At 46.7% G+C, this 27,940-nt stretch overlaps 2 protein-coding genes across 7 annotated transcripts; one reads left to right on the top strand and one right to left on the bottom strand.

Moving 5' to 3' along the window:
• Positions 1-19: 19 nt before the first annotated feature.
• Pomgnt1 (protein O-linked mannose N-acetylglucosaminyltransferase 1 (beta 1,2-)) lies at positions 20-13,405 on the bottom strand. 5 transcript variants are annotated; one of them, XM_046468840.2, is made up of 23 exons: positions 13,269-13,405; positions 12,207-12,319; positions 9,050-9,219; positions 8,339-8,453; positions 8,110-8,228; positions 7,012-7,077; positions 6,809-6,922; positions 5,530-5,647; positions 5,237-5,335; positions 4,960-5,087; positions 4,587-4,657; positions 4,305-4,380; positions 4,027-4,110; positions 3,894-3,935; positions 3,629-3,687; positions 3,271-3,343; positions 3,056-3,184; positions 2,847-2,972; positions 1,869-1,933; positions 1,620-1,664; positions 1,105-1,240; positions 767-876; positions 20-675 (listed from the first exon to the last, which is right to left on the bottom strand). In XM_046468840.2, exons 3-23 carry the CDS (start codon positions 9,167-9,169, stop codon positions 588-590), a joined length of 1,983 nt encoding a protein of 660 aa, XP_046324796.1. In that variant the 5' UTR covers positions 9,170-9,219; positions 12,207-12,319; positions 13,269-13,405; the 3' UTR covers positions 20-587. The 5 variants fall into 5 exon arrangements, with proteins under 5 accessions (XP_046324796.1, XP_058426770.1, XP_058426771.1 ...); XM_058570787.1 differs by having other exon boundaries at positions 1,620-1,933; XM_058570788.1 differs by lacking the exons at positions 12,207-12,319; positions 13,269-13,405 and adding an exon at positions 9,695-9,808 and having other exon boundaries at positions 1,620-1,933.
• On the top strand, positions 12,838-27,909 carry Lurap1 (leucine rich adaptor protein 1). 2 transcript variants are annotated; one of them, XR_009224288.1, is made up of 3 exons: positions 13,297-13,433; positions 13,993-14,293; positions 22,653-22,789. XR_009224288.1 is itself a non-coding variant. In XM_046468841.2 (2 exons), exons 1-2 carry the CDS (start codon positions 13,236-13,238, stop codon positions 23,172-23,174), a joined length of 720 nt encoding a protein of 239 aa, XP_046324797.1. In that variant the 5' UTR covers positions 12,838-13,235; the 3' UTR covers positions 23,175-27,909. The 2 variants fall into 2 exon arrangements, 1 of the variants encoding a protein (XP_046324797.1); XM_046468841.2 differs by lacking the exon at positions 13,993-14,293 and having other exon boundaries at positions 12,838-13,433; positions 22,653-27,909.
• The last annotated feature ends 31 nt before the right edge of the window (positions 27,910-27,940 follow it).

Below are 27,940 nucleotides of genomic sequence, written 5' to 3'. Positions count from 1 at the left end.
TATACACGACACTTTCCCACAGGTTTTCTCCTTTTTTAATCAATGATCACCTTATCCAGCTTCAGAAACCTGGACAAAGAGGAAGCTGAGAGGAGGCCTGGTTCAGTGTCAGAGGGTCTCTGAGCGATTCTGTGTCAGCATATGGACCCTACCTGGGCCTGTTCATGGGTTGGGCACAGCAATTTCCTGAGTAAGAGCCAGTCCCACCCTCAGGGCAGTATTTCTGCCCCAAAAGGAATCAAAGCCCTACAGTTCTGGCCTATTTCCAAGGCTTCCAGGGCAGTCAATAAATAGGTTAGATTCTGAGCCAGGCCTGGGAGGAGGGGACGTACAAGGGGAAAGATCAGCTTCCCAGGGATCCCAAAGATTCCCAGGTACTGTCCTGCCCTTCTCTGACAAGGAAGTAAATAAATAGACCTTAAACTCAACAACAGGGGAACCCTCCCCTTCAAGTTAGTAATTAAGTCTCATGTTAAAAACAAACCAGCCCCAGCCCCTACCAGCATCTACAAAATCCTAAAGGATGGGGTGAAGGGCTAGCCTGCCTGGGGGTACACAGTACCCAGCCCTGCAGGGTCCTGGAGGTCTCATGTCTGTTCAGCGGCTCCTGGGGCTCCCTCCTCCTTTGGGGGTGGCTCCAGGAAAATTGGGGTGACTGATGGTGGCTTCTTCACTCTGGAATAATAAAAGAATTATACATAGAGAAGAGCAATGTCCCTCAATCCCATTAAGCCCCCATTTCCCAAGATAAAACAGGGTCACTCACGAGTAAGGGGAGGCTGGGACCCCCACCACCAGGAAGTGGTTCTTCTTCCGAAATAATCTCCATAGACCCCGGTGGTTGCCACGTACATCCAGGTCCCAGATATGGAGGCACTAGCAGAGGGGGAAGGGAGAAACATGGTTCAAGGAGCTGAAGGGCCACTGAGGACCCAGCAGCCACCTCAATCTGCAAGAGGTGGCATCTTCTGGACCATGAATTTGGACAAGGGGATGGAAGAGAGGTTCTGAGAGAATGGAAAAGGTCCTGAGATTGAAGTCTCCAGAACAAAGGCTCCCTGAATCTTGGAGCATGGGTTGGGGGAAAGTGTAGTGTTAGGGCACCTTGGCAAGCTGGGTCCAGGTGGTGAAGTCATCCTCTTTCTCCATTCGGATAAAAGCCACATAAGTGTGGCCCTCTGTGTCTGGCAGGAAGGAGTCTTCACAAGGGTTCTTGCTGTGGTCCAGAACTTCAGCCTCACTGCAGTGGAGGGTGCAAAGGTAAGGCCAAGGCAGAGCATGCTTTGGGGTATGTCTCACTGGGTCCTGGGCTTAGTTTAATGCTCTGCTGTTGTTATCTTGAAAAAAAATTTTTTTTTAGAGAGTTTTTTGATATTTATTTTAGTTTTCAGCGGACACAACATCTTTGCTTGTATGTGGTGCTGAGGATCAAACCCGGGCCGCACGCATGCCAGGCGAGTGTGCTACCGCTTGAGTCACATCCCCAGCCCCTGAAATTCTTAATAACAACTAGGGACGCTGATTTTCATTTTGCATAGAGACCCACACATAATGGAGCCTAAAATCCCAGTATTTAACTCCTTACCCCAGCCAAACGTGCCAATTGCCCAGGGTCATACCTGAGTAACCTGTGAATTTCCACTTCATAAGCATCTTTCTTCAAACTGGAGAGGAGGGAGAAATGTGTCAAGGGAGGAGGGGAGCAGGTCCTCAGGTCCCATGGGTATAGCAATAGGCAGGGCAAGGGGTCACATGAGCAAAGGAGGCAGCAGGACTGGGATAAATACACAGGTCCTAGGTCTGGAAGGGACCAAGGACAAGTCATCAGGTCTCCTAGATCTTCCCCTTGTCCTGCTGCCAGCCCCCACCTGTCCACATTCCGAAGCTGGACACCAGGAACCGTGTTGAACTTGTGCTTCTTGAAGTAGGCCTCCTGGAGTGGGTGTGAGGGTGAAAATCAGGGCCTCACAATGTCTGGCCTACAACTGCTCACTGACCCACCACAGATCTACAAGACCCACACATGAAGTCCTAGGTCTGGAAAGGGCCCTCTGAGTTCCTCCCGACTCTTTGCAGCATCCTTGGCAAGCTCTAACTACTTTAATTTGGGCTCCACCATTGTTGGAGAGCTCATGCTGACAAGGCAGCTCATGCTAGTAAATGAGTTAGTTCCTGTTCTCATGGCTGTCCCTGGGCCTGCTATGCTAGAACCAAAGAAGCCAGGAACAAGCCCTGCAAGAGTTGGTGACAAAGGGACAGACTGGGCTGAGAAGGAAGAAATTGCTATGACTCTACTGAGAGTGACCTAAGGAAAGTGCCTACCCCACTCTGGGAGATGAGTAAGGCTTTCATATTAACTAGCTTCTGGAGGTCTTCCTGGCTTCTAGGAGGTTCCAAACTGATTCCATTCCTTTGAATTGGGCTATCTCAAGGGCCCTCTCACTGGGGGGTGGCCTTCAGCACAGACAGGTTGGATGTGGGGGTCTGGGGATGTCCCTGTGGAATGAATCCTACCTCTTGAAAGGATAGGAGAGGACAAAACTTACAGGTCTGGACCAGTGTTTGGAGGCAGAAATACCTTCCTCCCACCCCCAGACTAGTGATAAGAATAGTAATAATACCAGTTAACCCTTATCTAATGCTTACAGCTCAAAGCATTTTACATACATGAACTCATTTAAACCTTGTGACCCTATAAGTATTTTTAATCTCACTTTACATATAAACAGAAGCAAAAAAACAGGATAGTAATTTCCCTAAAGTGACATGCAAAGGTAGAATACTCCATAGTCCATGTCCTGGACCACCATGCCATACTGTGCCCTATACTCCTGCATCCCACTCACATGGAAGTAGCCATTCATGTTGAGGCCCACGATGCCAAAGTGGTAGGATCGGGAAACATCAGGGATGATGCACTCTCGGCCCCTGCGCTGTTCAGGCATCCGCATCCACATGTCCCAGTCCCAGAGCTGGGGATATGTGGAAGATTATGAAGGTCAGAAGTTTTGGCTGGTAGGGAACTCCAGCCCACTCACCCTGCCTTCCCAGGTACCTTTTCTGGAGTGGGCCACTTGGGCTCGAGTTCCTCCTTGTACAAGGACTTTCTGAGCACCCAGCCCAACCCAGGCATGGTTTCCACACGGTACAGCAGTGCTGGGTCCTCAGCTGTGTGTTCATACCCCTGAGGACAGGGGATCATTGTGGGAGGGAGGTATTAGCTCTGGGTCTCTACAGACTTCCCTGCTAACCCCTAGTCACACAGCTTACCTGGTCATTCCAGGCAGAGATGCAGTATAGGCTGTCATCTTCCTCTAGCAGATGGATGGACTGGCTCAGGAAACTGAGAGAGCCAGTATCAAGAGTTCAGAGAAGGGTAATACAGTAATGCTGGAAGAGCTACAACTGGGACTCAGGAGCCAGGTGTCCTCCCCAAATCCCCACTGTCAACATTTATCCTTTATACTCCAGCCCCAACTCCTGACTTTGCTTAGGCTTTTCTCCCACTTTTAGCTCACTCTCCAGAAAGCTCTCCAAGACAACTTATTGACTTCTCTGGAAACCCCATCAAGTAAAAGGCTCCTCCATATGGCTTACAGATGCTACAATGGTGGGCCATCTCCCTTACCTGAAGAAATCCACAGCAATGTCCAGGTCCTCTTCCAGAACCACAGCAAACTTGGCCTCCTGCAGGGGTAGGGAAACATGATCCCAAGGAAGCATCTCCCATCCTGTAGTTTCCTCCCCCACCCCATTTCTTAGGTACCACTACTCTTGTTTTCCAAATCAGGAAGATAAGGCTTGGTGAGGGGAAGCAATTGCTATATGATAGGACTAGACTTATGTTCATGTACCCTTTCCCCAGGCCCAAGAGTTGTATCCTTAGTACTCACCGGGAACAGGTTGAAAGTGGCAGTGAGACTGGCCTTGTAGTGCTGGATGGAGAGTGGGAATAGGTCACATGAACTTTGGGGTGGAGGGCAGGACTAGCGCCTATCCCCCCTTCCATCCTTGCCTAAGTAGTACCTGAGACACGCGGGCATTCTTGATGCTGATGGGAGTATGCTGGATGCCCCTCAGACCAAACAGCGCCACCACATCCATTGGTTCCTGGGGGACATGGCCACTGGTTTCATGTGAGGCCACTTCCCCATGCCCATCTCTAGGGACCATAATAAGCCAAGCCCTTTATATTTTACAGCCCTTGCCTGAACTGCTGCCCTTAGCAGTCCTTAGCAATCACTCTGCTCAGGGCCTACAGCCCTGTGCTGGCTCTGCTGAAGGCTCCCCCATGCCCTACTCACCTCATAGTAGCCATCGATGAAAACTGTTATCATCTGTGGAGACACCCCCTGGGCTGAGAGTAGAGAGCGCAGCATCCTGGGGAGTCCAGGGATGGGTTAGGGCTTCTCTGTCTTCTGAACTCAGGGGACCCTATTTATAAATGGACCCTAATTCCCCATGCTCACCCACATAGGTAAATGCCCACTTCAAGGGTTCTTCCTGCAGGAAGATGAGCTAAGCACCCTCCCACTTGCTAAGCATCTTCCTGTTCAGTGGTGGGTATAGCCCACTCCCAGGCTCACCTGTACAGGTAATTAGGTCGGTTTCCTGCAATGACAGCCACAGGTACATTGAGGACTTTATTGTCTGGGAGCTGTGTTAAGAAACAGCTTTTAGCTTTTGCTTTAGTGCTCCTTCAAACTGGGATCCCAACTTATGGAAGAGTTCTCAGTGAGGTGGGAGACTCAGAGCAACAAGGAAGAGACAGAGGGTCTTTCTTGTTCTGGCCTCCCCATACACTGAGCCCAACGCCAACCCTGGGCCTTGCTCATATGGCTCATCCGTTTTTCCCCACCCTGTCTTTCAGAGCTCAGCCTGGTTCCCTCCCAAACTGGGGTAGAGAAAGTCCAAGCTGGCAGGAAGAATTCCAAATCTCATCGCCCAATGCCCGCTCACCAGGTCAGGGCTGAACTCAATGGGTGTGGGGTCCTTGCAGCTGCACACACTCCCATATCCCTCAACTTTGCTGCAGAAGCGCCTGCGGCGGCGGTTCATCTCTGTGTCAGCCCAGTGACACTCTGCCTCTGAGGAAGGGATGGGGTTGACAGGATGGACACATAAAGCCAACATAAAGAGCCCCAGGCACACAATCATGGGATAAAGTCCCATAAAGAGAATCCCAATGCCAACCCCCTGCCCAGACACTCCAGAGCCCAGCTCCCACTAACCCTACCTTCAGCTGAGCTCAGTGGCACATCTGTCTTCAGCAGGACTGGGTCTCCCCAGGAGGAGAGGGCAGGCGACTTAGAATGTTTCTCCCCAAGGACGGGACCTGGCAAGGTTCATGAATGAAGGGTAATGGGAGTCCAGACTCCAGTTTGGGGCTTTTTCCCATCTCCCTGTCCACTTTGATCCAACACACTGTCAACTGTTCCTATATGTCCCCATCCCATCCCACCCCATCTCCTGGGGCTTTTGTTTCTCCCTTGATACTACTACAAGGTGGATAGCTTTTGGTGCCAGCACCTCCTTTTCGTCCCACGAAGGCCCAGGTGTCTCTCCATCCAAGGGCAGGGCCAGCCTGGCTACCCAGGCTCCTCAGCAGAGCCTTGGCTGTGTCTTTGAGGTGGAAGGAGCCCTCATCCTGGGGGATCAGAAAATGTGGAGGGCCTGACTGGTACAGTTCCAGGAGACCTGGCCTCACAGCACCAATTACATATCAAGTACTATGTAAAACCTTTTACTTAAATTAGCTCATTAAGTCATCACAACAACCCTCTATGGTCACTATCTTTCACAGATAAGAAAATTGAAGCTAAGTGAGGTAGTGGCACATGCCTGTTAGCCCATCTACTTTGGAGGCTGAGGCAGAAGGATCACCTGAGCCCAGAAGTTCAAGTCTAGCTTAGGCAACATGGGAAGGCCCCTTTTCAAAAGGAAAAAAGAAAAAAGAGCACTGAGGGCTTAGAGAGAGTTGAGAATCATCTAAGGTCACCTAGATAATAAATCCTCACCATAATCCTATACAATCTGTCCCCTGCCACCTCTCTGCCCTCTCTCCCACTTCTTTCCTCTTCCCTTGGTCTGCTCCAGCTCCACCGGCTCCTTTGCTATTCTTCAACCTTGCCAGGCACTTCCCCACACCGGGGCCTTTGTCCTTGCCACTCTTTCTACCTAAATGTTCTTCTTCCAGACATTCACCGGGCTCACTCCTCTCTTTCTCCAGTCCTCTGCTCACCTATCATCTCCCGACAGGGGCCCTCCCTTTTTAAAATGTAACCCCACCATTCTGTCTGTTTTCTCCTTCATTTATTTGGTTGGTTTTTGTTGATCTCATCCCACTAGAATATAAACTCCATGGGGTAAGGACTCTGGCTTATTTCCCATTTTATCTTCAGCACTCAGAGCAATGCCTAGCACACAGTAGGTGCTTAAAACCTGTGTGCTGAGGGCTGGGGTTGTGGCTCAGTGGTAGAGCACTTGCCTAGCATGTGTGAGGCACTGGGTTTGATTCTCAGCACCGCATACAAATAAATACAAATAAAGATCCATTGACATCTAAAAAAATATTTATATATATATGTGTGTATATATATATATATATATATATATATATATTTTTTTTTTTAAACAAAACAAAACAAACTGTGTGCTGAACTAATAAAAGTGTCAAGGAAAGGATTGGAACATGAGTCACCTATCTTCAGAGGTTCTTCCCACAATGCTCTATCATGGGCAGAGAGACTTCAGGGCCATATGTAGGGAACAGGACATAGGGAACAGGGTCCCTGGCAAAATCACTGACCTTGACGGTGCAGATGAGCACTCGGCCGGGCGCCACCATGTTGAGGAACAGCACCATGGCCTCATCCTCATGAGGTGAGTATGTGTCAAACACACGTTTTGCCATCACATGGCCCTGGCAAGGGACATACCTCTCATGAGTAAGTGTCACCAGCAAGGAGAACTCAGCTTTAGTCCTCTGGGTCCCCACCCTTAGAATCTCACCGTGGCCTGGTTGAGGACGATGACATGGATGCCCCGGCCCTGCTCCCGGGCCTCATCCTCCAGAACCTACATGGTGACAGAGACAAAGTCCAACTCATCACTCTGACATTCACTCTGTCTTATGGGTACTTAAAACACCAGCTGCACAAAACCTCCCCTCCTGCTTATGCCACTGTTTATAATATTAACTCAGCTTGAAGGCTGCCTCTTCCAGAAAGCCTCCTAGTACTCCCATCAGAAGCGATCACAGCTGGGTACAGTGGCACACACCTGTAATCCCAGCAACTTGGAAGATGGAGGGAGAAGGATTACATGTTCAAACCCTGTCTCAGTAACTTAGTAAGACCCTAAACAAATAAAAAGGGCTGTGGCTCAGTGGTTAAGCACCCCCCCTGGGTTTAATGCCCAGTAATAAACAAACAAACAAAAAAAAGACAAGATCACATCTTTCTACAACCCCTCTCTCATCACTTCAATGGCTCTCTACTTAAATTCTGGAGATACTGTAATCCTCCATCAGACTGGGACCCTCAAGGTATGGCAGATCCCCAGTACCTAGCCCAAGGCTAAGACCAAAGGAGGAAACAAGAAGTGGTTATAAAATAATAAATCAAGAAGACATAGTGGCACATGCCTATAATCACAGGACTTGGGAGGCCAAGGAAGGAAGATTGAGAGTTTGACACCAGCCTTAGCACTTTAGTGAGGCCCTAACCAACTTAGTGAGACTTTGTCTCAAAACAAAAAATAGAAAGGACTGAGGATGTAGTTCAGTGGCAGAGTGCCCCTGGGTTCAATCCCTGGTACTCCCACCCCAAATCAATCAAAAAATTAATTAATCAATCAGTGAATTAACTGCCTACTAATACTAATTATCACTTTTGAGATCTTGGTACATATAAGACATTTCACATTACTTTTCGTTTAATCCTGACAAGTAGAAATCATTGGTTTCAGCCTACAGATAAGGAACTAGGAGTTCCAAAGTCACAGCAAGAAATTGGTGGAACTGCAATTCCCACTCAGGCAGTGGACCCCACAGCCAGTGGACCTTGCCCTGGAATGGAGTGACTGTACACCAGACCCAGGCCCACTTACTGTGGTGCCATCCACTGCCACATATACTTTGCTGCGGCTTGAGTACACCTCCACATCCAGGACTCGCCGGGGTCCACTGCCTCTGCGCCGTGGGGGCTCCAGGCGGCCGAGGGTATCATCTATGGGGGTGCAACAAGTCATGGGCATAGTCTCCCCCTTGGGATCTGCCTGCCACTCTTGCCCTGAGATCCCAGGGGTCCCCCCTTCCCCACCCTCAGCCTGGCCCCACCATAGTCTTGCTCTGGCTCCAGGTCTTCACTAGCTTCGCTGATTGCTCGCCGAGTGTCCAAGATCAACTTGATGTTGACAATGACAGTCACCAGCAGGAAAAGCACGGCCCCTGTCTGAGGGAGAGGCGGGATGAGTGAGGCACATCTCCTCCAGATCATATAGGGTCTTCCTGAAAGGAAGGCCTTGGCAGCAGTGAGGACACAGTTAGAACCTGGGATCCTTCTCTTCCTCTGCCTACTCGTCTCTCTGGACCAGAGCCTGGTTTCATTGCCACCTCCTCCAGGAAACCTCACCTGACTCTTTCCCCTTGTCAAGGCCCTCCCTACCCAGTGTTCTTGTATTCCTCCATTTGAGGTCTTGATTTCCTTGGTCCCCTCCACAATTAGTTCCTGGAGATGGAGTCAGGCCCAGAGAACCAAGTTGGAAATCAAGACACCGTGATCCTAGCCCTAACTTCTTGACAGGTATATATATGTCCCTGGACAAAGCCTTCCTGATCAGATTTCAGGTTTCTGTCAGAAGCCTAGAAGGTTGGATTTGGGTTCCAATTCCAGAACTCTAGGTCTAAACCACTGCTGGTAGGGGCATGACACATAGAGGTTTCCCCTCTATGAACTTGCTGCTCCTTTCTGGTTGGAGGTGGCTATGATGAAGTATAATAGTCCAGGCTAGGGTAAACCTGGGAGGAACATTTGGGACATCTCTTTACCTGACAAAATCTCCGCAGGGTCCGCTGATTTGTCAGTTTATACTTCCAGGTAAGATACCAGCTTCGCTTCTTCCTAGCCCCAAAGGGCTTGATGAGGGGGCTGGGCTTCCAGTCATCCATACCGGATTTGGGAGTCACCACTGTCCCGGCCAATCCATGACTTCAGGAATCTGAGGGGACCAGAGGGTCACATGGAGTAAGGGTCACATGGAGTAAGGTGCTCCTCCCAAAAGTCTGATGCCTCCTGGAGAAATGAGGATCTCCCAGCAACTCCTCCCTGCAAACATCCATGCTGTGTGACCTGGGGAAAGTGGCTCAACTTCTCTGGGCCTGGCAGGAAAACATTCAGAGGGTTTGGATCACCTGGAAATTTCCTGGGGCTGGGGGAACTATCTGAGTCAGGACTGCTCAAGGCTCCAGGGGTAGAGGCCAAATAATTGACTCTAAAGGTTCATCAGCCTCTAAAAGTCCTTCCCAATCCTCTGGTGGGCAAAGAACAGCGACTTTCCCCGCCCCAATCCTCCACCCTCGTCCCATTCTATCTGGCCCGGTTCTTCTCCTCCCAGGGATCAGGGAGGCCCGAAGGCTAGGGAGACCTGCCCTGGCCGCGTCACCCCTCCTGGACCCCAGCCTAGAGGCACTCACCGCTCAGGGGCCCCGGGCCCCGCTCGGGCGCCCTTCGGGCCCGCACGGCTCAGCCCCGCTCACCGCGGCCTCCGCCTCCTCCATGCCGCTCGCGGCCCGGCCCCGCCCCGGCCCGGCCGGCCCGCCCCCCCGCTTCCGCCGCCGCCGCGGACGCCGCCGCGGGGTGAGAGGGCGGCGGGCGGTGCTTAGGGCGGTGGCCGCAGCCGGGCGTCTGCAGCCTGCGAGGAGGGCTGATGCTCAGACCCTCGTTCGCAGCTCCGCAATCCCGCGAGCCAGTGGGCTGCTGGCCCAGAGCAGCCCGCACCCGGCCTTGCCGAGGGCACCTGATTCCTGTGCGAGTCCCTGCACCTTAGACCAGATAACTCTGCACTCCAGGGTTAGGGGGGTTCTACGGGATCGCACGCTGCTCATCCGCCCGAGCCCTTTCTGGGCAAGGCTATTACCCAGGCCTAGGGCATGCACAGCCTTTGGAGCAAAGAGGGATTAAAACCCAGGTTCTACTACTGTTCTGAGCACTTTACTTATATTAACTCGTTCAATTCCACAACTCATGAGGTGGGCACTATTACTTCCCCCATCTTAGGTTAAGAAAATGAAGCCCAGTTTCACAAAATTAGGAGAGCTGGAATTGAAACCCAGGCGGTCTAGCTCTGGATTCTGTTCTTAACTACTGCACCATACTGGCTATAGTAATATAGAGTTGTGAACTTAGAGATAATATACATAAAATACTTAGTTTAACACAGTGGTTCTCAAACTTCAGCTTGCATCAGAGTCACTTAGAGGGGGCCTGGGGTTGTGGCTCAGTGGTAGCACACTTGCCTAGCATGTGTGAGGCACTGGGTTTGAGTCTCAGCACCACATATAACAAATAAATAAAATAAAGATCCATCAACAACTAAAAGAAAAAAAAAGAATCACTTAGAGGGTTTGTTAAAACACAGAAAATTAGTTTCTCTCTCATCCCTATAGTTTTAGGTTCACCCTGGGATAGGTTGAGATTTTTTTTTTAACTTTTACTTTATTTATTTGTTTATTTATTTATGTGGTGCTGAGGATCGAATCCAGTGCCTCACATGTGCTAGGAGAGTGCAGGTTGCCCTACCAGACCGGCATATTTTTGCATTTCTAACAAGATTCTAGGTGCTGTTGATACTTGTTTGAAGTGATTGAGAAACCATGGAACCATTTTAGGCAAGAGAGTCAGAGAATCTGATTTATCTTTTAAGAGAACCTTTACTGTTTTATGGAGAATGAATTGAAAGCAGACAGAAACCAGAACACCAGATATATTTTTTTTAGTTCTCCCTGTTCCATCTGCCTCCTGCATATTGGTATGGTACCTCCAAAATATTAACAGTGCTTGTTTTAGGAGTTGAGGCAATAGGTGATTTTTCCTAACAAGTATGTATTAAAATATAAGAAAACCCAACACATTTTATTAATATTTTTAAAATGTCCTTAAACTGGGTGTGGTGGTGCACACTTGTAATCCCAGCTATTCAGGCAGGAGGATGGCAAGTTCAAGGCTGGTTTGTGCAATTTAGTGAGATCCTATCAAAAGGTGGGTGTGTGGGTGTGTGGTCTGGGGATGTAGCTCTATATTAGATCACTTGCCCATTTTGTGGCAGGCTCTGGGTGCCCCAGTACTAAATAAATAAATGTAATCAGTCACTTAGTCTGGTCAGTCTTATCTCCTAAAGAGTTCTCTATTCTGGTTCAATTCTTCTCCAGCTTCACAACCAGACCCTGGTCCAGGTGGTTAGTTTCTTGTCTTCCAACTAGTTCTTGACTCCAGATTTTTACCACTCCAATCTTTTCTTCTTGCAAAATCCAGAGAAATTTTTCAAAAAGGCAAATATTCTATCTTTTGCTTAAAACCTTTCATAGATAAAAAAAAATACTAAGGAAAAATATGTTATTTAAAATTACAAAGATATCCATTAGATAAACTAGAAATGATGAAAAAAATAGTGCCAGTGTCAGAAGGAAAGTAGAATTAAATCCACATACTCAAATTTATTTCTTTTTTTCCTCTGGTACTGGGGATTGAGCCCTGGGGTGCTTACCACTGAGCCACATCTCTACCCTTTTCATTTTGAGACAAGGTCTCACTAAGTTACTGAGACTAGGAAGATGGTCTTGCTAAAGTGCTAAGGCTGCTCTTGAACTTGTGATTCTCCTGCCTCAGCCTCTGGAATAGCTATGATTATAGGGCTGCACCACCACTCCTAGCATTCATATTTATCTTAATAGGAAGTCAGTAGACCGTGTTTAAAATTAAGTAGTGGTATAAGTCTGATACTTAGAATTATGGGTGGTGTAAGCACCAGGAAAAAAAAGAAAAAAGAAAGCGGTTGCCTCTGAGAAATGGGAAAAGAGATGGGAAGGGGCAGGCAGGGCAAAGCTATTTATTTATTTATTTATTTATTTTGAGTCAGGACCTCTCACTAAGTTGCTGAAGGTCTTCCTAAAATTGCTGTAGCTGTCCTCAAATTGGAGATCCTCCTACCTCAGTCTCTGGAATTGCTGAGATTACAGGCATGGGCCATTTCAGCTGGTGGTAGTTGTCTTTTCATTGTAAATCCTTCTATAACCATGGGCTGGAATGACTTGGATTAAAAGCTGAAACAAAACAAAACAAAGTTTTTCATGGCTCCTCACTGCCTGTAAAATAAAGTCCAAACACCTTGTTATTCAGGAGTGTGGCACTCAGACCAAGAGGATGGCCATCACCTGGGAGCTTGTTAAAAATGCAGAATCTCAGGCCCAGTCCCAAATTCATAGAATCAATCTGCTTAATATTTATCTAATTGATTAACTATTTTATGTGTTGTCAGAAGTAGAACTCCTGTGCTCAAGTGACCAATCCTACTATCTCAACCTCAGAATAGCTGGGACTACAGGCCAGTGCCACAGGACCCAGCAGACCTGCATCTTAACAAGTAGATGATTCATACTCAGAGTGAAGCTTAGGCAGCATCTTGTTGGTAAGCCGGTGCAGGGTGAAACCCTTCATCTTTAATACAGGTTGCTCTCCACTGGTCTGAATTCTAGCCAATGAGAGGAGTGTGTGTGTGAGTGGTTAGCTAAATTCTAACCCCTTTTTAGACCCAGCTCATTTACTTCAGTAAGCTTTCCAGATCTCTACAGTTGTTACCACGATCCTTTAAACTCCTATATCTATTTGAGGTTGTTTAGTCTTCATTCTGCAAACACTTGTTGGGCACCTACTGTGGGCCTAGCTGGACTCAGTGTAAGGTGAGGAGTAGAGCTGAGCTCTTAGCGCTCCTTAAGGACCAAATCCAGGATCGCCCAGCCCCAGCGATCTAGGGCCAGAGGTAGCGTGCGCAGCACTCGAATATATATCTACCCCCGGCTCCGCGCGGCTTTTCTGAGTGTTACGGCGCCCTCCTCCTGCCCCTGCGCCGCGCGGGCGGGGACCCACCGGTTCCGCTCGGTAATAGCCGGCGGAAAAAGAGGACCCCCGGGAGCGGACCCTGGCGTCTGGCTTCCCAGCCCGGTTCAGGCTTGGGAGCGTATGGAGGGGACCGTGGAGTTCCAGACACCTGACCTGCGAGACGTGGAGGGCAAGGTGGGCAGGAAGACCCCTGAAGGGCTGCTCCGCGGGCTGCGAGGCGAGTGGGAGCCCGGAACCTCTGGCGCGCTGTTGCTCCCGGGGGCGACCAGCAGAAGCCCCGGCCTGGGGGACAAGATCATGGCGCTAAGGATGGAGCTGGTGAGTGGGGACACCACAGGCCAGGAGGACGGAGTCCCTAGGGTCGAGAGGAACCTACTCTCGTCCCCAGAGTTAGACTGTAAAGGAAGGAGTTAAAAAATTCGCCACTTAACTCCTCAGGATCCCTCCTAGGTCAGTCCGTAAACACTGGGGTGGAGGCAGAGTGACGTCCATTAATTGTCCCCTAAGGATGAGTGGAGTGTTTGATGAGTCCTGAGGACTGTGGGTAGTTTTTCCTACCAAATAATTTAGGAGAGGAAAGGAAAGGGCTGGAAACTACTCAGAACCTAGCACTTCAAATTCGGTCCTCTCCCCATAGGGGCCACCTATTCTCCCAGCCCCCATTTGAGGCAACCAGGTATTTTCTCCTCTTACAAACTGGGAAAGGGTTTGGCTCCTTTGAGGCCTGGAGTGTTTGTGAAAATATTCAGCACAGAAGAAATTTGGGTAAGAGTATATCTCCCCTGCCCTCTTCAGACTGCCTGGACTAGGGGCACTGAAAACATCTCCCTTTCCTTAACATCTCTCCAGCTGCACTTAAAATACTTGAAATTTCTAGGGCCAAAGCAGAGAAAGTGCTTCACTTGGACTCAGTTGCCTCCCCTGCAATCGCTAGGCTACTGGATATTTGGATCTCATCTATACCTTCTTGGGAGGAAGAGGAAACACCAGTCCTCCCCTGTCTCCTGGAGTTGCAGGTCTAGATTCAGAGCCAAGAGGGCAGCTGGGGCCCCAGCATGCTCCCCAAGGATCTGGTTCTGGTGAAGGAGGCGTGATTTACACCTGCTACCACTTTGCAGCCAGTTCTGAGGAACTGAAGAATTGCCAGCTGAATCCTGGCCCAGAACCAGGAGCCCAGAGTAAGCCTGTCAGCTAATAAGTCTTCCTGGAGCCCCACTGTGTGCCAGCTCTGCCAAACTGCTCTGGGAGGGAGCAGAGGGAGGAGGTCTTCCCAGAGCTCTCAGACCAGCCAGGACTCTGACCTGCTGGGAGAAAACAAGCTAGGAGATTCTGGTGGGTGGAGCAGTCAGGAGTTCCCTGGGGGCAGGACTTGAATGCCTAGTGCGCACTTGTCCTTGAAGGTTGGAGGTGAGTGCCTGATTCTCCAGAGCTGGACTTGACTGTAACCACCTCAAGGAATGCCCAGCTTTGCCTCATTGTACAAACTTTAGTTCAAGGTCCAGAAAGAGCCTACCTAGTTTGCCCTGCTTTGAAAACTTTTACCAAGTACATATGCTAGGTACTAAGCATCCTGCTGAACACCTTCCATGATGATCTCTCTTTATTTTTATTTTTTGGTACCTGGGGATTGAACACAGGGGCTCTTTACCACTGAGCTACATCCTCTTGCCCTTTTTATTTTGTGACAGGGTCTGTCTAAGTTGCTTAGGGCCTTGCTAAATTGCTGAAGTGGGTCTCAAACTTGGAATCATCCTGCCTTGGCCTCCCAAATTGCTATGACACCACTCTTATTTATTTATTTATTTTTGCCATACAGGGATTAAACCCAGGGCTTTACATGTGCAAGGCAAGTACTCTACTACTGAGCTACATCCCCAACCTATATATTTATAGATGGACACAATACCTTTATTTGTTTTTAAAATTTAAAAAATTTTTTAGCTGTAGATGGACACAATACCTATATTTTGAATTTACTCAGTATTTTGTGTTTTATGTGGTGCTGAGGATTGAACCTAGTGCCTCACACATGCAAGGCAAATGCTCTGCCTCTGAGCCACAACCCAGCCCTTATTTATTTATTTATTTTTAGAGAGAGAGAGAGAGAATTTTTAAATATTTATTTTTCACTTTTTGGTGGACACAACATATTTATTTTATTTTTATTGGTGCTGAGGATCGAACCCAGCACCCCGCACATGCCAGGCGAGCGTGTTACCGCTTGAGCCACATCCCCAGCCTCTATTTATTTTTTAATGTGGTGCTGAGAATTGAACACAGTGCCTTACACATGCTAGGCAAGCACTGTACCACTGACCCACAACCTCAGCCCCCGCAACCGTTTTTGTTTATTTATTTTTTGTTATTATTATTTTTGTGGTGCTGGGGATTGAACTTGCATATAAGACAAGCACTCTACCAACTGAACTATATCCCCAGCCCCCTTTTTATTTTTTAATTTTGAGTCAGGGTCTTGCTAAGATTCCCAGGCTGGCTTGGAATTTGTGACCCTTAGCTTCCTGAGTAGCTACAATTACAGACCTATGCCACTTCATCCGGTTTACATGATATTCTCTCAAATCTTCACAGCAACCTTGTTAGATAAGTGATATTTTATAGAGGAGGCAAGAGAGGTTAAGTAATTGCCCAAAGTCATGCAAAAAATAAAAAGCAAAGTCAGGATTTGAACCCAGATCACCTGACCAAATTTTATATCTTTACCATTGAGACCTGCCTTGTACCAGACATTTTAAGCCTGTCTTGTGTTATTGAAATGAGGAAAGTGATGTTTTCCCATACTTGGAGATATTTAAGGGCTTGCCTGAACTCACACAGGGCATCTGGAACCACACCTAATTTCTCTGGTTCTGTTTTCCGACTTGCTGGGGACTACCAGATTATGAACTTCAAGGTGGTACATTTAATTTCTGAATTTGTCTCTCTGCATTCTTGACTCATCTGGCATGGGGCTTAAGAATGCCCATGGTTGGGAAGGGGAGAGAACCTTTTGGGGGCTAGAATAAGGGACTCCCTAGCCCATTCTTTTCTTCCCTCAGGCCAGGAGGTCATTAATCTCTTAAGGCATTCTGCCCTGCCCACTGGTTATAACCAGGAAGGACGAGGGGAAGAGCAGGGGATTTCCCTTGGCCTCACTGGAGGCAGGACAAGTCCAAGCCCTTTAAAAACTGTCCTTCAATTGACCCTCTCCCTGCTTTCCTTTTTTGGGAGGGGCCAGTCCTGCCCTTGAGGCCAAGGTCAGCCCTGCCTATTGGCTTCCCCACTCTTGCTTAGCTCCACTAGGCAGAGGCTGAGTGAAGAGCTAGAGTCTGGAATTTGTGGGTATGGGAAACAATGGCAAACTCTCCTCCTCACTTCTCCCACCCAAATAACTGTTGTTATGACAACCCACCTCCACAGAGCAGTTTGTGGAAAAGCTTCAGGCAAGGAAGGGGAAGACATGGGTTCAAGTCTAGATTCTGCTTCTGAATCATTTTGTGATCTTGAGCCAGGCCCTCTCTCTCTCTCTCTGGGCCTTAGTATTTCTGTCTCTTGGAGGGGGAAGTAAGGGAGAATTGTGAAACTAAATGATTTGCAAGAGCCTTTCTAGTAACAATAGTCTGAGAATCTCAATTCACCACCTAGGAGCTAAAATTGGTACTGAGCAATGAGGGAGCCTACCTGGAACCCTGGGCCTGGGCAGAAAGTCTGATATGCAGGGAGTTGGGAGACTTGAATTCCCCCAGGGAGAGAATGGGTTAGGGTTGCCTCTAAGACTGCATCTCTCCTGAGCTGTTATTCCCTGCTCTGTTTCCAAAGAGATGGTAGGAAATAACTGTTTCTTTTTCTGGCAAGAAAGCCTTGCTTTTTTCTATTTTGGGGAGTGATGTCAGGGAATCCCACTGTCACAGGATTATAGAATCTGGTCCTCTGATTCATTTCACAGCAACACAGTACAACCTAGTCCCCTGAATTCTGGGGACCACCAGAGGGGCCAGATAGTAAAGGAAAGAGAATCACAGAACTGAGTGTGACCTACCCAACACTAGGGAGAGCGCCAGAAACAATTGAGCAGGACTTGTTCTCAAAGAGCTCACAATCTGGGTTAGGGAAGGAGGGGACAACTCTAGTATAGGATGAGAAGTGCTGTTGGAACCCTGGGGGGCCTCCTGGGAGTCTGGATCATGAAGTAACATAGTTGGATTACTGCCACTTGGAATTGGAGGGGATATATCCTGAAGTTGGAATGCTTCTCTCCTCCTCTTTGTCTGGCTAAGTCCTACCTCATCCCTAACCTTCAAGTCTCATCTGACATCCATTATCTAGGAAGCATTTCTGGCCTCCCTGAATTGGGTTATGGTATTAACCTAGGTACTTACAGTCCTCTGTGCCACAGTTGTTTCCTCTAGTATTTTCACTTAATTTGGGGGTAGAGGGGCAGGGTACTGGGGATTAAATCCACTCTACCTTTGAGCTACATTGCTAGCTCTTTTTATTTTAATTTTTTAAATTTTGAGACAGGATCTCACTAAATTGCTGAGGCTGGTCTCAAACTTCTGATCCTCCTGCCTCAGCCTCCTGAGTCCCTGGGATTACAGGCATGTACCATCATGCCCAGCTTGTCACACTGAATTTTAAGGACTTGCTTTATTGTTTTATCTAACCCACAAGACTGAACCCTCTGAGGTCAAGAAATGGTGGCTTTTCTCCTTTGTCTAACCCAGTGCCACGCCTGTAAGAAACATTCAATAAATATTTGTCCTGTGACAGATTAATTTTATCTTGAGAAAGGGCAAGGAAAACTTCCCAAGGAAGAAGGCATTTGAGATAGTCCCTGAAGACTGAACAAAGGCTGTGGGAATTTTGTTTAGGAGGGCAGACTCAACCCATTCACTTACCTTCACTGCTTTCTGAAATTCTATTAAAGAGCCAATAGAAAGATTATTTTTTTTTTTTAGAGAGAGAAAGAGAGAATTTTTTAATATTTATTTTTCAGTTTTCGGTGGACACAACATCTTTATTTTATTTTATGTGGTGCTGAGGATCAAACCCAGTGCCCCGCGCATGCCAGGCGAGCACGCTACCGCTTGAGCCACATCCCCAGCCCAAGAAAGATTATTTTAAAAGGCATGAGGCAGGTGGCTCAGTGGTAGAGCATTTGCCTGGCATGTGTGAGGCACTGGGTTTGATTCTCAGCATCACATATAAATAAAATAAAATCCATTGACAACTAAAAACTTTAAAAAAATAAATAAATAAAAAAGGCCTGAGGCCATAATGACAATGAGAATAAAGGGAGAAGGTGATAAGAAGAAAAGTAGTAACTAACTCAGACCTCAAAAAAGCTGAATTCTAGGCGGGGCTTGGCGGCACATGCCTGTAATCCCAGTGGCTCAGGAGGCTAAGGCAAGAGAATCACTAGTTCAAAGCCAGCCTCAGCAACAGCGAGGCGCAAAGCAACTCAGTAAGACCCTGTCTCTAAATAAAATACAAAATAGGGCTGAGGATGTGGTTAGTGGTCAAGTGCCCCTGAGTTCAATCCCTGGTACCCCACCACCACCACCACCAAAAAAAAAAAAAAAAAGCTGAATTCTAAGCTAGCAGTAGGGCAAGCTAAAAAGCAATGTATTTGCACTAAGAAATTCTCAAAGAATTGGTGCAGTGGTGCACAAGTATAATCCCAGTGACTCACTTGGGGAGGCAGAGGTAAGAGGGTCACAAATTGGAGGCCAGCCTGGACAACTTAGCAAGATTCTGTCTCAAAAAATTAAATGGTCTGGTGATATAGCTCAGTGCTCAGTGGTAAAGTGCTCAAGGGTTTAATCCCCAGTACCAAAACAAATCAAAACAAAAAGAAAAACTCTCAAAGTCTTAGGAGTTAGATGCACCAGGTATTTCTGGAACTGAGAGCACAAGAGGTGCTGAAACCAAGAGGATTGCTTAAGTATCTGTTTAAGAATGATATTCTAAGATGGTGCTGAGGTACATACCTATAATCCCAGCTGCTTGGGAAACTGAGGCATGAGTTCAATAATAAGCAATTATAATTGCCTCAGCAACTTAGCAAGGCACTAAGCAACTCAGTGAGACCCTGTCTCTAATAAAATACAAAAAGGGGCTGGGGATGTGGCTCAGAGGTTAAATGCCCCTGGGTTCAATCCTTAGTACCAAAAAAAAAAAAAAAAGAATTTCTAAGATCCCTTCCCCTTCTCTCACTGTGTAACCAGGTTAATTATTCCTTTATCTAGCAGAGGTTGGAAATAGAAGAGTAGAATGGGAAGGAGGAAAGGGAGGAAGGCAGAAAGAATTGAAAGAGAAAACACAGCATGAGAAGTAGTTTTGGTATGAGGACTTTAAATTTATATTTTATATTCATTTAGGTGCTGGGATTGAATGAAGGGCCTCAGGCATTCTGTATAATGCCTGAACTACATCCCCAGCCTCTAGTGTGAGGACTTTTGTTTAATGCATTTAGTTTGGACTGTACCACCGAACTACATCCCCAGCCTCTAGGGTGAGGACTTTTGTTTAATGCATTTAGTTTGGACTTGAATTAGAACTATTATTTCACTGTTAATATATTTGTCCACATTAGGAAAGAATTAAAGATAACCTCCATTATCTTATGTCTTTAATAGTCTGTATTATCTCATATCTCAGTTATTTATGCCCATCTCACCTTATTGGGACTATAAACTTCTCTCTCTCTCTCAACATTTTTTTTAAGTTGTACATGGGCACAATGCCTTTGTTTTATTTATTTTTTATTTTTATGTGGTGCTGAGGATAGAACCCAGTGCCTCACACATGTGAGGCAACCACTCTACCACTGAGCTACAACCCCAGCGCTAAAAACTTCTCTTAAGCAGTGGCAATGAGACCTTTAAAATGTAATACAGAAAATTAGAAGACAATGGAACAATGTCTTAAATCTGAAGGAAAAATTAATTTCAACCTAGAATTTTATACCCAGTCAAACTTACTGCTGTAAGGCTAGAATAATAACATTTTAAAACATGTAAAGTTTCAACCTCTAGATGGATCCAGAGGGAGAGCACCACTCACCTGAATTAAGCAGTAAATCAAGAAAGAAGGGACTAGGGTTGTGTCTCAGCAGTAGAGCGCTCGCCTAGCACGTGCAGGGTGCTAGGTTTGATCCTCAGCACCACATAAAAATAAAATAAAGATATTGTGTACAACTACAACTAAAACAAATATTTAAAAAAAAAGAAAGAAGATTTGGGTGGCATCTAAGAAATAAAGGATCCACCTTAGGAAAGGCAAAGGAAATCCCTAAGATGATAGTGAAGCAGAGACATATTGAAGCAGATCAGAAGCCTTCTAAAGAGATACTACTCAGTTACTCGGGAGGCTGATGCAGGAGGATCACAAATTCCACACTAGCCTGCGTGTCTCAAAATAAAAAACGAAAAGGGTGATAGTTCAGTGGTTAAAGCACTTCTAGGTTCAAGCCCCAGTTCTGAGTATAAGGTGGGGTGAGATGCCTCTAGAAGATAGAATAGATAGATCATCTCATGTGATGTGTTTGAAAGCCTTGAAAGGGAAATTCAGATAATTGGGAAGAATCTGGGAATGATCTACTGGTAACTACATAGCAAACTAGGCAATAAGTCTAAACAAAGCATAAGGTTGTAAGAAATAAAAAGTAACTATTGTAAAGTACATAGCTTGGCTATAAATAGCATTTCAAAATCCTAATAAAGTAATTGTATTGCCTTTTGGGAAAATGAGGAGGTAGGAAGTATGTCTACATAGCAGAGGAGTGGGGAGTGGGTTAAAATTAAATCCTTAACTTCTTATAGTGTGGGAAGTCAATAGAAAAATGTTCAAAATTTAAAAATCAAGAAGTTGCAATAGAAGCATGTGATTTGGAGGCTAGGCTGAGGCAGAAGAATCACAAATTCCAGGCCAGTCTCAGGAATTTAGGGAGGCCCTAAGCAACTTAGAGACCCTGTCAAAAAAAAGGGGAGGGGGGCTGGGAATGTAAGTGGTAAGTGCTCCTGGATTTAATCCCCAGTACCAAAAATAAATCTTGTATAACTGTTTGCTTCCATGTAAGCATCTATTGATTTGACTAAAAGTGAAACTAAGGGCTGGGAATGTGGCTCATAGGTAAAACGCTGGCCTAGCATGCGTGAGGTACTGGGTTCGATCCTCAGCACCACATAAATATAAAATAAAGATATTGTGTCTACCTTTAACTAAAAAATAACTATTTAAAAAAATGAAACTAAATAAAACTAAAAAGTCATGTTGTGGCAGGACCTTGGGTCCATAGAGAAGTATGCCAGAGGTGAAACTAGAGAGATGGGCAAGAACCATATTACTATAGGCTTTTGAATGCCAGCCACTGAAGTGTTTAGATTTCATTCTCTAAGAACAATGCAAAATCAGTAAATCCCTCTTGAGCAAGGGAGGGACAGGTTCAGACTTGTGCTTGGGAAAGGTATTTTAGTGCATCTGAGCTGAGAGGGACCCTGGAGATTACCCAGAAAATCAGAATTATTTCCAGTACAGTCAGGGAGACTGGTGTTAGGTAAAGGGAAACCATGAATCCCAGCCAGTGGGATGCTGATCCTTCTTAGCTCTGGCCAACCCTTTGTTCCCATAGCCTAAGCCCGTAGTCTTGTTACTAGTACTCTGAAGGGACTAGGGAACTAGGTTAACTCGCTCTTTATTTTTCAGCTCCCACCTGCTTTTTGTCCACTTCCCAGTTAACAATCTATCAAGCTATTCTTTGGCCGTTTCTAAGTCTTACTGGTGAATCTGAACCAGTTCAATAGACTAAATGCCCTAAATATGAAGTTCTAGCCCACCAAACTAGAATTTGATTGGATTTTAGTATTTAACATTACTAAGACCTTATTCTGTGCTAGGTACTATGCTCTCAGTGTGTAATAGCATTTCAAAATCTTTATAGCCACCCTGTGAGATGAGTGATTTAGCCCTATTTGCAGTCAAGGAAAATGAGACTCAGAGAAGAGTCTCAATCACACAGCTAGCTCATCAATAGTAAAGCTGGAGCTGGGTGCAGTGGAGCACATCTGTAATCCCAATGGCTTGGGAGGCTGAGGCAGGAGGCTCGAGTTCAAAGCCAGCTTCAGTAAAAGCAAGGTACTAAGCAACTTGCTGATACCCTGTCTCTAAATAAAATACAAAATAGGGCTGGGGATGTGGCTTAGTGGTCAAGTACCCCTGAGTTCAGTCCTGGTAACACCCCCCCAATCAAAATAGTAGAGCTGGAAATTTGTGGGGGGGGTTGGGGAGGGGGTTTCTGGGGATCAAACCCATGGCCTTACATATGCTAGGTAGCACTCTACCACTGACCTCCATCTCCACTCTGAGCTGAAATTTTAAATAGTTGACCATTTTCTTCTAAAGCCCATTCTCCACATTCTATGTTTCCAAGCTTCTTGAAAGCAAAACACATTTGGTTAGTCACTAAGTAGGGGTCTCTGGAAATAACTGTGGAAGCCCATCGCTCAGACTTGTGACTAATTCCTTCTTCTACTCTCCCAGGCTTACCTGCGAGCTATTGATGTGAAGATCCTGCAGCAGCTGGTGACCTTGAACGAGGGCATTGAGGCAGTGCGTTGGCTGTTGGAGGAACGGGGGACACTGACCAGTCATTGCAGTAGCCTCACCAGCAGCCAATACAGCCTGACAGGCGGGAGCCCAGGCCGCTCAAGGCGGGGCAGCTGGGACAGCCTTCCAGACACCAGCTCTACTGACCGGCTGGACAGTGTCTCTATTGGCAGCTTCTTGGACACTGTGGCCCCCAGAGAGCTTGATGAACAGGGTCCCCCAGGGGCTCCCTGTCCTGAGATTGACTGGACAAAGGTTATACCTGGCGAGGAGAGGGCCAGGACTGAGGTGGATCTCACAGCCACCAGGCTAGGGAGCTTAATGTCTCTGAGGAAGCCTCCAGGGGAGGGGCTCCAAGGTGGACCATTGGAGCCACCAGAGGATGAGAGTGCCAAACTGGACTTTGAGGCCCACTGGTACTGGGGACAATGCCAAGATGATGTGACCTTCTTGTAACAACTTTCCCAACATTTTGTACTCCTATAGATCTTTCATCCCTTGGCCCTGGTCTTCCACAAAATTTATTCTCCCTCAGTCAAGGAGTAGGAATAGGATGCTCTGAAAATCAATTACCATGAAAACCTGGCTCATCATAACTCCTGTCCTAGGGAGTCTCTACCTTTATCCCTCAATTACCAGGCCCCTAGAGCTATTTTCATAGAGAGGTTAACTACAGGTGGGTGTCTCCTGGTGTGAGGGTATTTCTGTCCTCCGTCTCTCTGCCCCTGCCCCAGATAAGGATTTATGACCCATAGGAGATCACTAATGAAGAAATTGGGATGTAATTACTTCATTCAAAGTCTAAAAGTCTTGCCACCTCTTGGTCAAGAAGACTGAGACATTCAGGGCCAACCCTTCCTAGATTAGCCCTCCCAGAATCCTTGGGAGTTGGTAGACCCTCCCCTTCCTACCTGCTGAATGATGTCATTTTCTGCTAGGATGGACTGACTTTTGTCTGTTTCAGTCTTTGGATGGTCAGTATAAGGGTGTCTGTGCCTCTTCTGCTAAGTGATACCATATCACTTCATAGCCTTACCATTACTTCATGTGAATGGCAACACATCACCCCTTCTGGCAGGAAAGTTGCTCACTGGTGGATGTTTGTGCTGCTTTTTGGAATGTTCTTACCTTTTAAACAGGGAATTCTCATTTTGTCCTAAGGGGTCTCACACTCTCTATCTACATCCCTGTCTGGTGCAACACTTTTGTCCGTTTGCTTTCTGGGAGAGAAACTGTTAGGGCCTCCACCTAAGGCTCTGAGTCAGCTTGGCCCACTTTGCTACAGACCCCTGTCTTACCCAATCCCTGGGCTGCCCCATTCTAATTTTGACTCCATTTCTGCCTGCGGGGAGGTTCAGTTTCTGTGTCTCTACACCTTCTCAGTTTCCTTTTCAGGCTTCAGGCCTTTTATATGCAGATGAGTCCTAGCCTTCTCACCCACTGTTGGGAGCTGGGGAGAGTGAAGTTTGAGGCCCTCAGGGCTCTGAGGTAAAACCAGAATCTTGGATGGTGGGGAGGTGTTATCTTCTCTGACTCTGTAATTGCCCTTCCCCCACCTGGTCCAGCCTTCCACCATTTGGTCACAAGGATGCCTGCCTGAGGTTGGGATACAAGGAATCCCCTTGTCTGGGCCACAATGTGGGGGTGTGGCAGGAACAGACAGAGGCTCTTTGGTCTCTGGGCCCCATCTTGGGAAGTGGGCGGGAGCAAGGGAAAGTCCTCCTTTCTCCCTTAGAGCAAGCCCCCTTTACTCTTGGACCTAAGGAGGGAGCAGGGGACTGGCTCTGGGGCTAGATCTCAAGACCCTAGCTAATTACACCAAAGAAGGAATTCACTGAAGCTTCCAACCTGGGGCTCAGAGAGGGGACAGGCCCAGAGGCCAGGGGGGATAAGGACTATGGCTGATGTCAGAATGAATGAATTCTTGGAGATTAACCCTTTGGATCCCAGGTGACTGCCCCATATGTTGGCCCCTGTTTTTTGTGGGCCCTAATCTGATTATTGGAGGGGCGGGGGGGGGGGAGGGAATAAAAGAGGGTCTTGGGATATTCAACGTGCCCTCCTGAGTTGGAGGAATCTTCACCAAATCTTGAAATAACTGCTGCCATTTCTCTACTTTTCAGTTTTTATTGGGGAAGGGAAGGAAGCCAAGTCTCTATTTCCCTTAAAACTCCTCAGATGTTGTTCAACAACCCCCACTCCCATCCTTCTGAGCAGTCCATGGCTAGCCCCTAAAGACCCTCTCTTCTCCTCTCCCTCAAAGTGAAAGAAATGTCCAAAGTATCCTCTCAGCCTCTTCTCTTCTGTCTACCAGACCTCTCTTTACTGATCCTCATGAACCTGGGGCTCCTGACCCCTTAAAGACTGGGAATTCCAGTACTCTATTCCAGCCCCTTCTCCACAGCTATTTTATAATGTTCCCTTGAGTGACCAAAGTAACCACCCTTCCTCATGGACGTCATTATATTCCTTTTTACTTTTTCTGGGGGTGGGGGGTGGGGAGGTATGCTTAGAGACGCTTGTGTGCTGGGCACTGAGCTATACCCCCCCAGCCCCATTGTATTCCTTTTTGAGTCTCACTTGACGTAGTCAACCAACTTCTCAACTGAAGAGGTTGCCTGCCCTCTTGTGGCCTTTATGCACCATTGCCAGGGAGGCTGGGTGGAACCTCCAAGCTCAAATAACAGTGCAGCTTCCTAGAAGACCAGCCCTCTCAGTACACAGATAGGCTGGGGACCCAGGAGTATATAGATTTGCCCAGCATAACCCTTTGTGAAACCTCCAAAGCCCAAAGGAACTGAAAGCAATTTCCTCTGATTATAATGTTTGACCCCTATTATGTCATCCCTAAAGAATCAGCTCCTCATCTTTAGAGAAAGGACTATAGGCTCTGTAGAATAGAAGCTTGGGCCTGGACATTAGATAGGAAGAAAGCCAACCCAGACCAATCATGAAAGAAAAGTAGGACCAGACATTGTGGGGGCAGAGCTCAGCATTTCAAACTTGTAGGTTACAAGTGGGGCTGGTGTGGGGAGCTGTGAAATTAGGAAAAACACATTGATCTTGCTGAGATTGGGGTATATCACAGGTCAGGGTATTATGTATAAGTTGGATAGGCACCTGAAAGTGTTGAAATGTTGGAGAGGTGAGGCAAGTGAGGCTGCCTGGATAGTCCAGGTAGGTCTGGGCATCCTGTGTTTATACCTTAGACTCCAGTTCCCTACCAGAGAAAGGAGTTCCACTTGTCCTTCCTGTTTCTAGACTAGCTGGGTGAAACTCAGCTGGTCTATTACCCTAGACTTTTCTGGGTTTCAGGAAAGAGCTACATAGAACCTCAAAGGAGAAGGGAGAAAAATGGTGAGAGATGTAGGAAAACATGAGAATGAGCTGGGCACAGTGGTGCATGCCTATAATCCCAGCAACTCCAGAGGCTGACACAGGAGGATTGCAAGTTCAAGACCAGCCTCAGCAACTTAGTGAGACCTGTCTCAAAATTTAAAAAGGACTGGGGATGTGGTTCAGTGGTTAAGCACCTCTGAGTTCAATTCCCAGTACCAAAAAAAGGAAAACAGGGTGTCTAAAGTATGAATAGAAGAAGCATACTGTCCTCTGAGTACTCTGGGGGCGTTTGCCAGGGATCAGGGTAAAGGTAGAAATGAAACTGCTCATGAAAGCTTCAGAGAGCACTTGAGAGGGTAAGGAGTGACACTGACCAGAATGGGTCCATCAAGAGAACATTAAACCATGCGAGTGGACAGGTGTGAAGGCCTGTGCTTAGAGAGCACCAGGCTGACTGGAAATTATGGCAGCTTTGGTGAGAAATACTTGGGGTTACAGTGGACACAAGCTATTTGTGCTTTTGGTGCCAGGCATGTACTGGGTATTCAGTTATACCTGTGTGCCTGTTCAAGGAATGGAGGGATGAATGTGTGTAAATCCACAAGGAATGTGACTTACAAAACTAAAGTTAACTGTTTATATTAGGTAATTGAAAACTTATTCTATTTAGTTCTTAGCAACCCTATAAACAGTACATAGTTAACAATGTCTTGTTGCTTAGAAATATGCTTAAACTCAGATACATATCAAATGAGCCATAATATAAAGCTGGGTCAGTATCACTTCCTACCCAAACCTCCACACTTAGGAGAATAGGTATTGCTGCTCAATAGTAGAGGCAGGTTCCTGTTGCTGTAATGAATCACCACAAGTTTAATGGCTTAAAAACCATATCTATCTGGGCACTGTGGTACATGTCTGCAATCACAGTAACTTAGGAGGCTGAGGCAGGAGGATTGCAAGTTTGAGCAATTTGTTGAGTGAGACCCTGTCTCAAAATAAAAAATTAAAAGGGCTGGGTATGTGGCTCAGTGGTTGAGTGCCCCTGGGTTCAATCCTGGTACTAAAAAGAGAGAACTTGTGATCCTCCTGTCTCAGCCTCCCAAGCCACTGGGATTACAGGTGTGCACCACCAAGCCCAGCTGCACTGTTTTCTCTCCAGGACCATACTGTGCTCCTGCTTCTTCAGTCATGAGATAATTACACTCCTAATGAACTAACCTGGGTTCTAAGAAAGGTAGATTATCTTCTTTTTAAATTATTTTTTATTCTTCAATAGTTTCTTTTTTCTTTTTCTTTTTTTTTTTTTTTTTGCAGTGCTGGGGATTGAATCCCAGACTTCACACGTGCTAGGCAAACTCGACACTGAGTCACAGCCCTAGCTCTTTTTCCTTAATAGTTCAGCTGGGCTCCTCAGAGCATGATGAATCTCATTGTTGTTGATACCAGGCCCCTTCTTTTCATTTTCTTTTTTGTGGTACTGGAGATTGAACCCGGGGCCTCATGCATACTAGGCAAAACACTCTACCACTGAATTTCATCCCAGATCTTTTTCAATTTGAGATGAGAGTCTCACTGAGTCATCCAAGCTGACTTCAAATTTGGGATCGTATTACTTTAGCCTCCCGGGTAGCTGGGATTATAAGAATGCACCACTATGCTCAGCTCCTTTTCTTGTTTTCCTTTGATCCCTGGTCCCTATGCTTGTTCCTCTCCCTGATATAGGCATACACAAATGTGTCAGTGTATGTTTGGATATGTATGTATCTTTAAATATATGTAGTTATGTGCTTACATGTTTTAAAATATATGAATGATATATTAAAAAGAATAAACTAGCTTCTGTAATGAATTGCACCCATATTTCAGTGACTTAACACAGT

The sequence above is a fragment of the Marmota monax genome, unplaced genomic scaffold (assembly GCF_021218885.2).
Source record: "Marmota monax isolate L192 unplaced genomic scaffold, Marmota_monax_Labrador192_F-V1.1 WCK01_AAM20220418_F8-fsc00008, whole genome shotgun sequence".
Lineage (NCBI taxonomy): Eukaryota > Metazoa > Chordata > Mammalia > Rodentia > Sciuridae > Marmota > Marmota monax.
Note: the sequence above shows the minus strand (reverse complement) of the source record. Positions and strands in the feature narration are given on the sequence as shown.

Bases quoted from the DNA above. Each gene is read 5' to 3' on its own strand.
- Pomgnt1 (XM_058570787.1), bottom strand. From the start codon at position 9,169: ATGGATGACTGGAAGCCCAGCCCCCTCATCAAGCCCTTTGGGGCTAGG. The intron at 3,688-3,893 runs GTGAGTACTAAG...CTACCCCTGCAG, and splicing joins CCACTTTCAACCTGTTCCCG to GAGGCCAAGTTTGCTGTGGT. The intron at 1,241-1,619 runs GTATGACCCTGG...CCTCCACTGCAG, and splicing joins GAAATTCACAGGTTACTCAG to TGAGGCTGAAGTTCTGGACC.
- Lurap1 (XM_046468841.2), top strand. From the start codon at position 13,236: ATGGAGGGGACCGTGGAGTTCCAGACACCTGACCTGCGAGACGTGGAG. The intron at 13,434-22,652 runs GTGAGTGGGGAC...CTACTCTCCCAG, and splicing joins TGGCGCTAAGGATGGAGCTG to GCTTACCTGCGAGCTATTGA.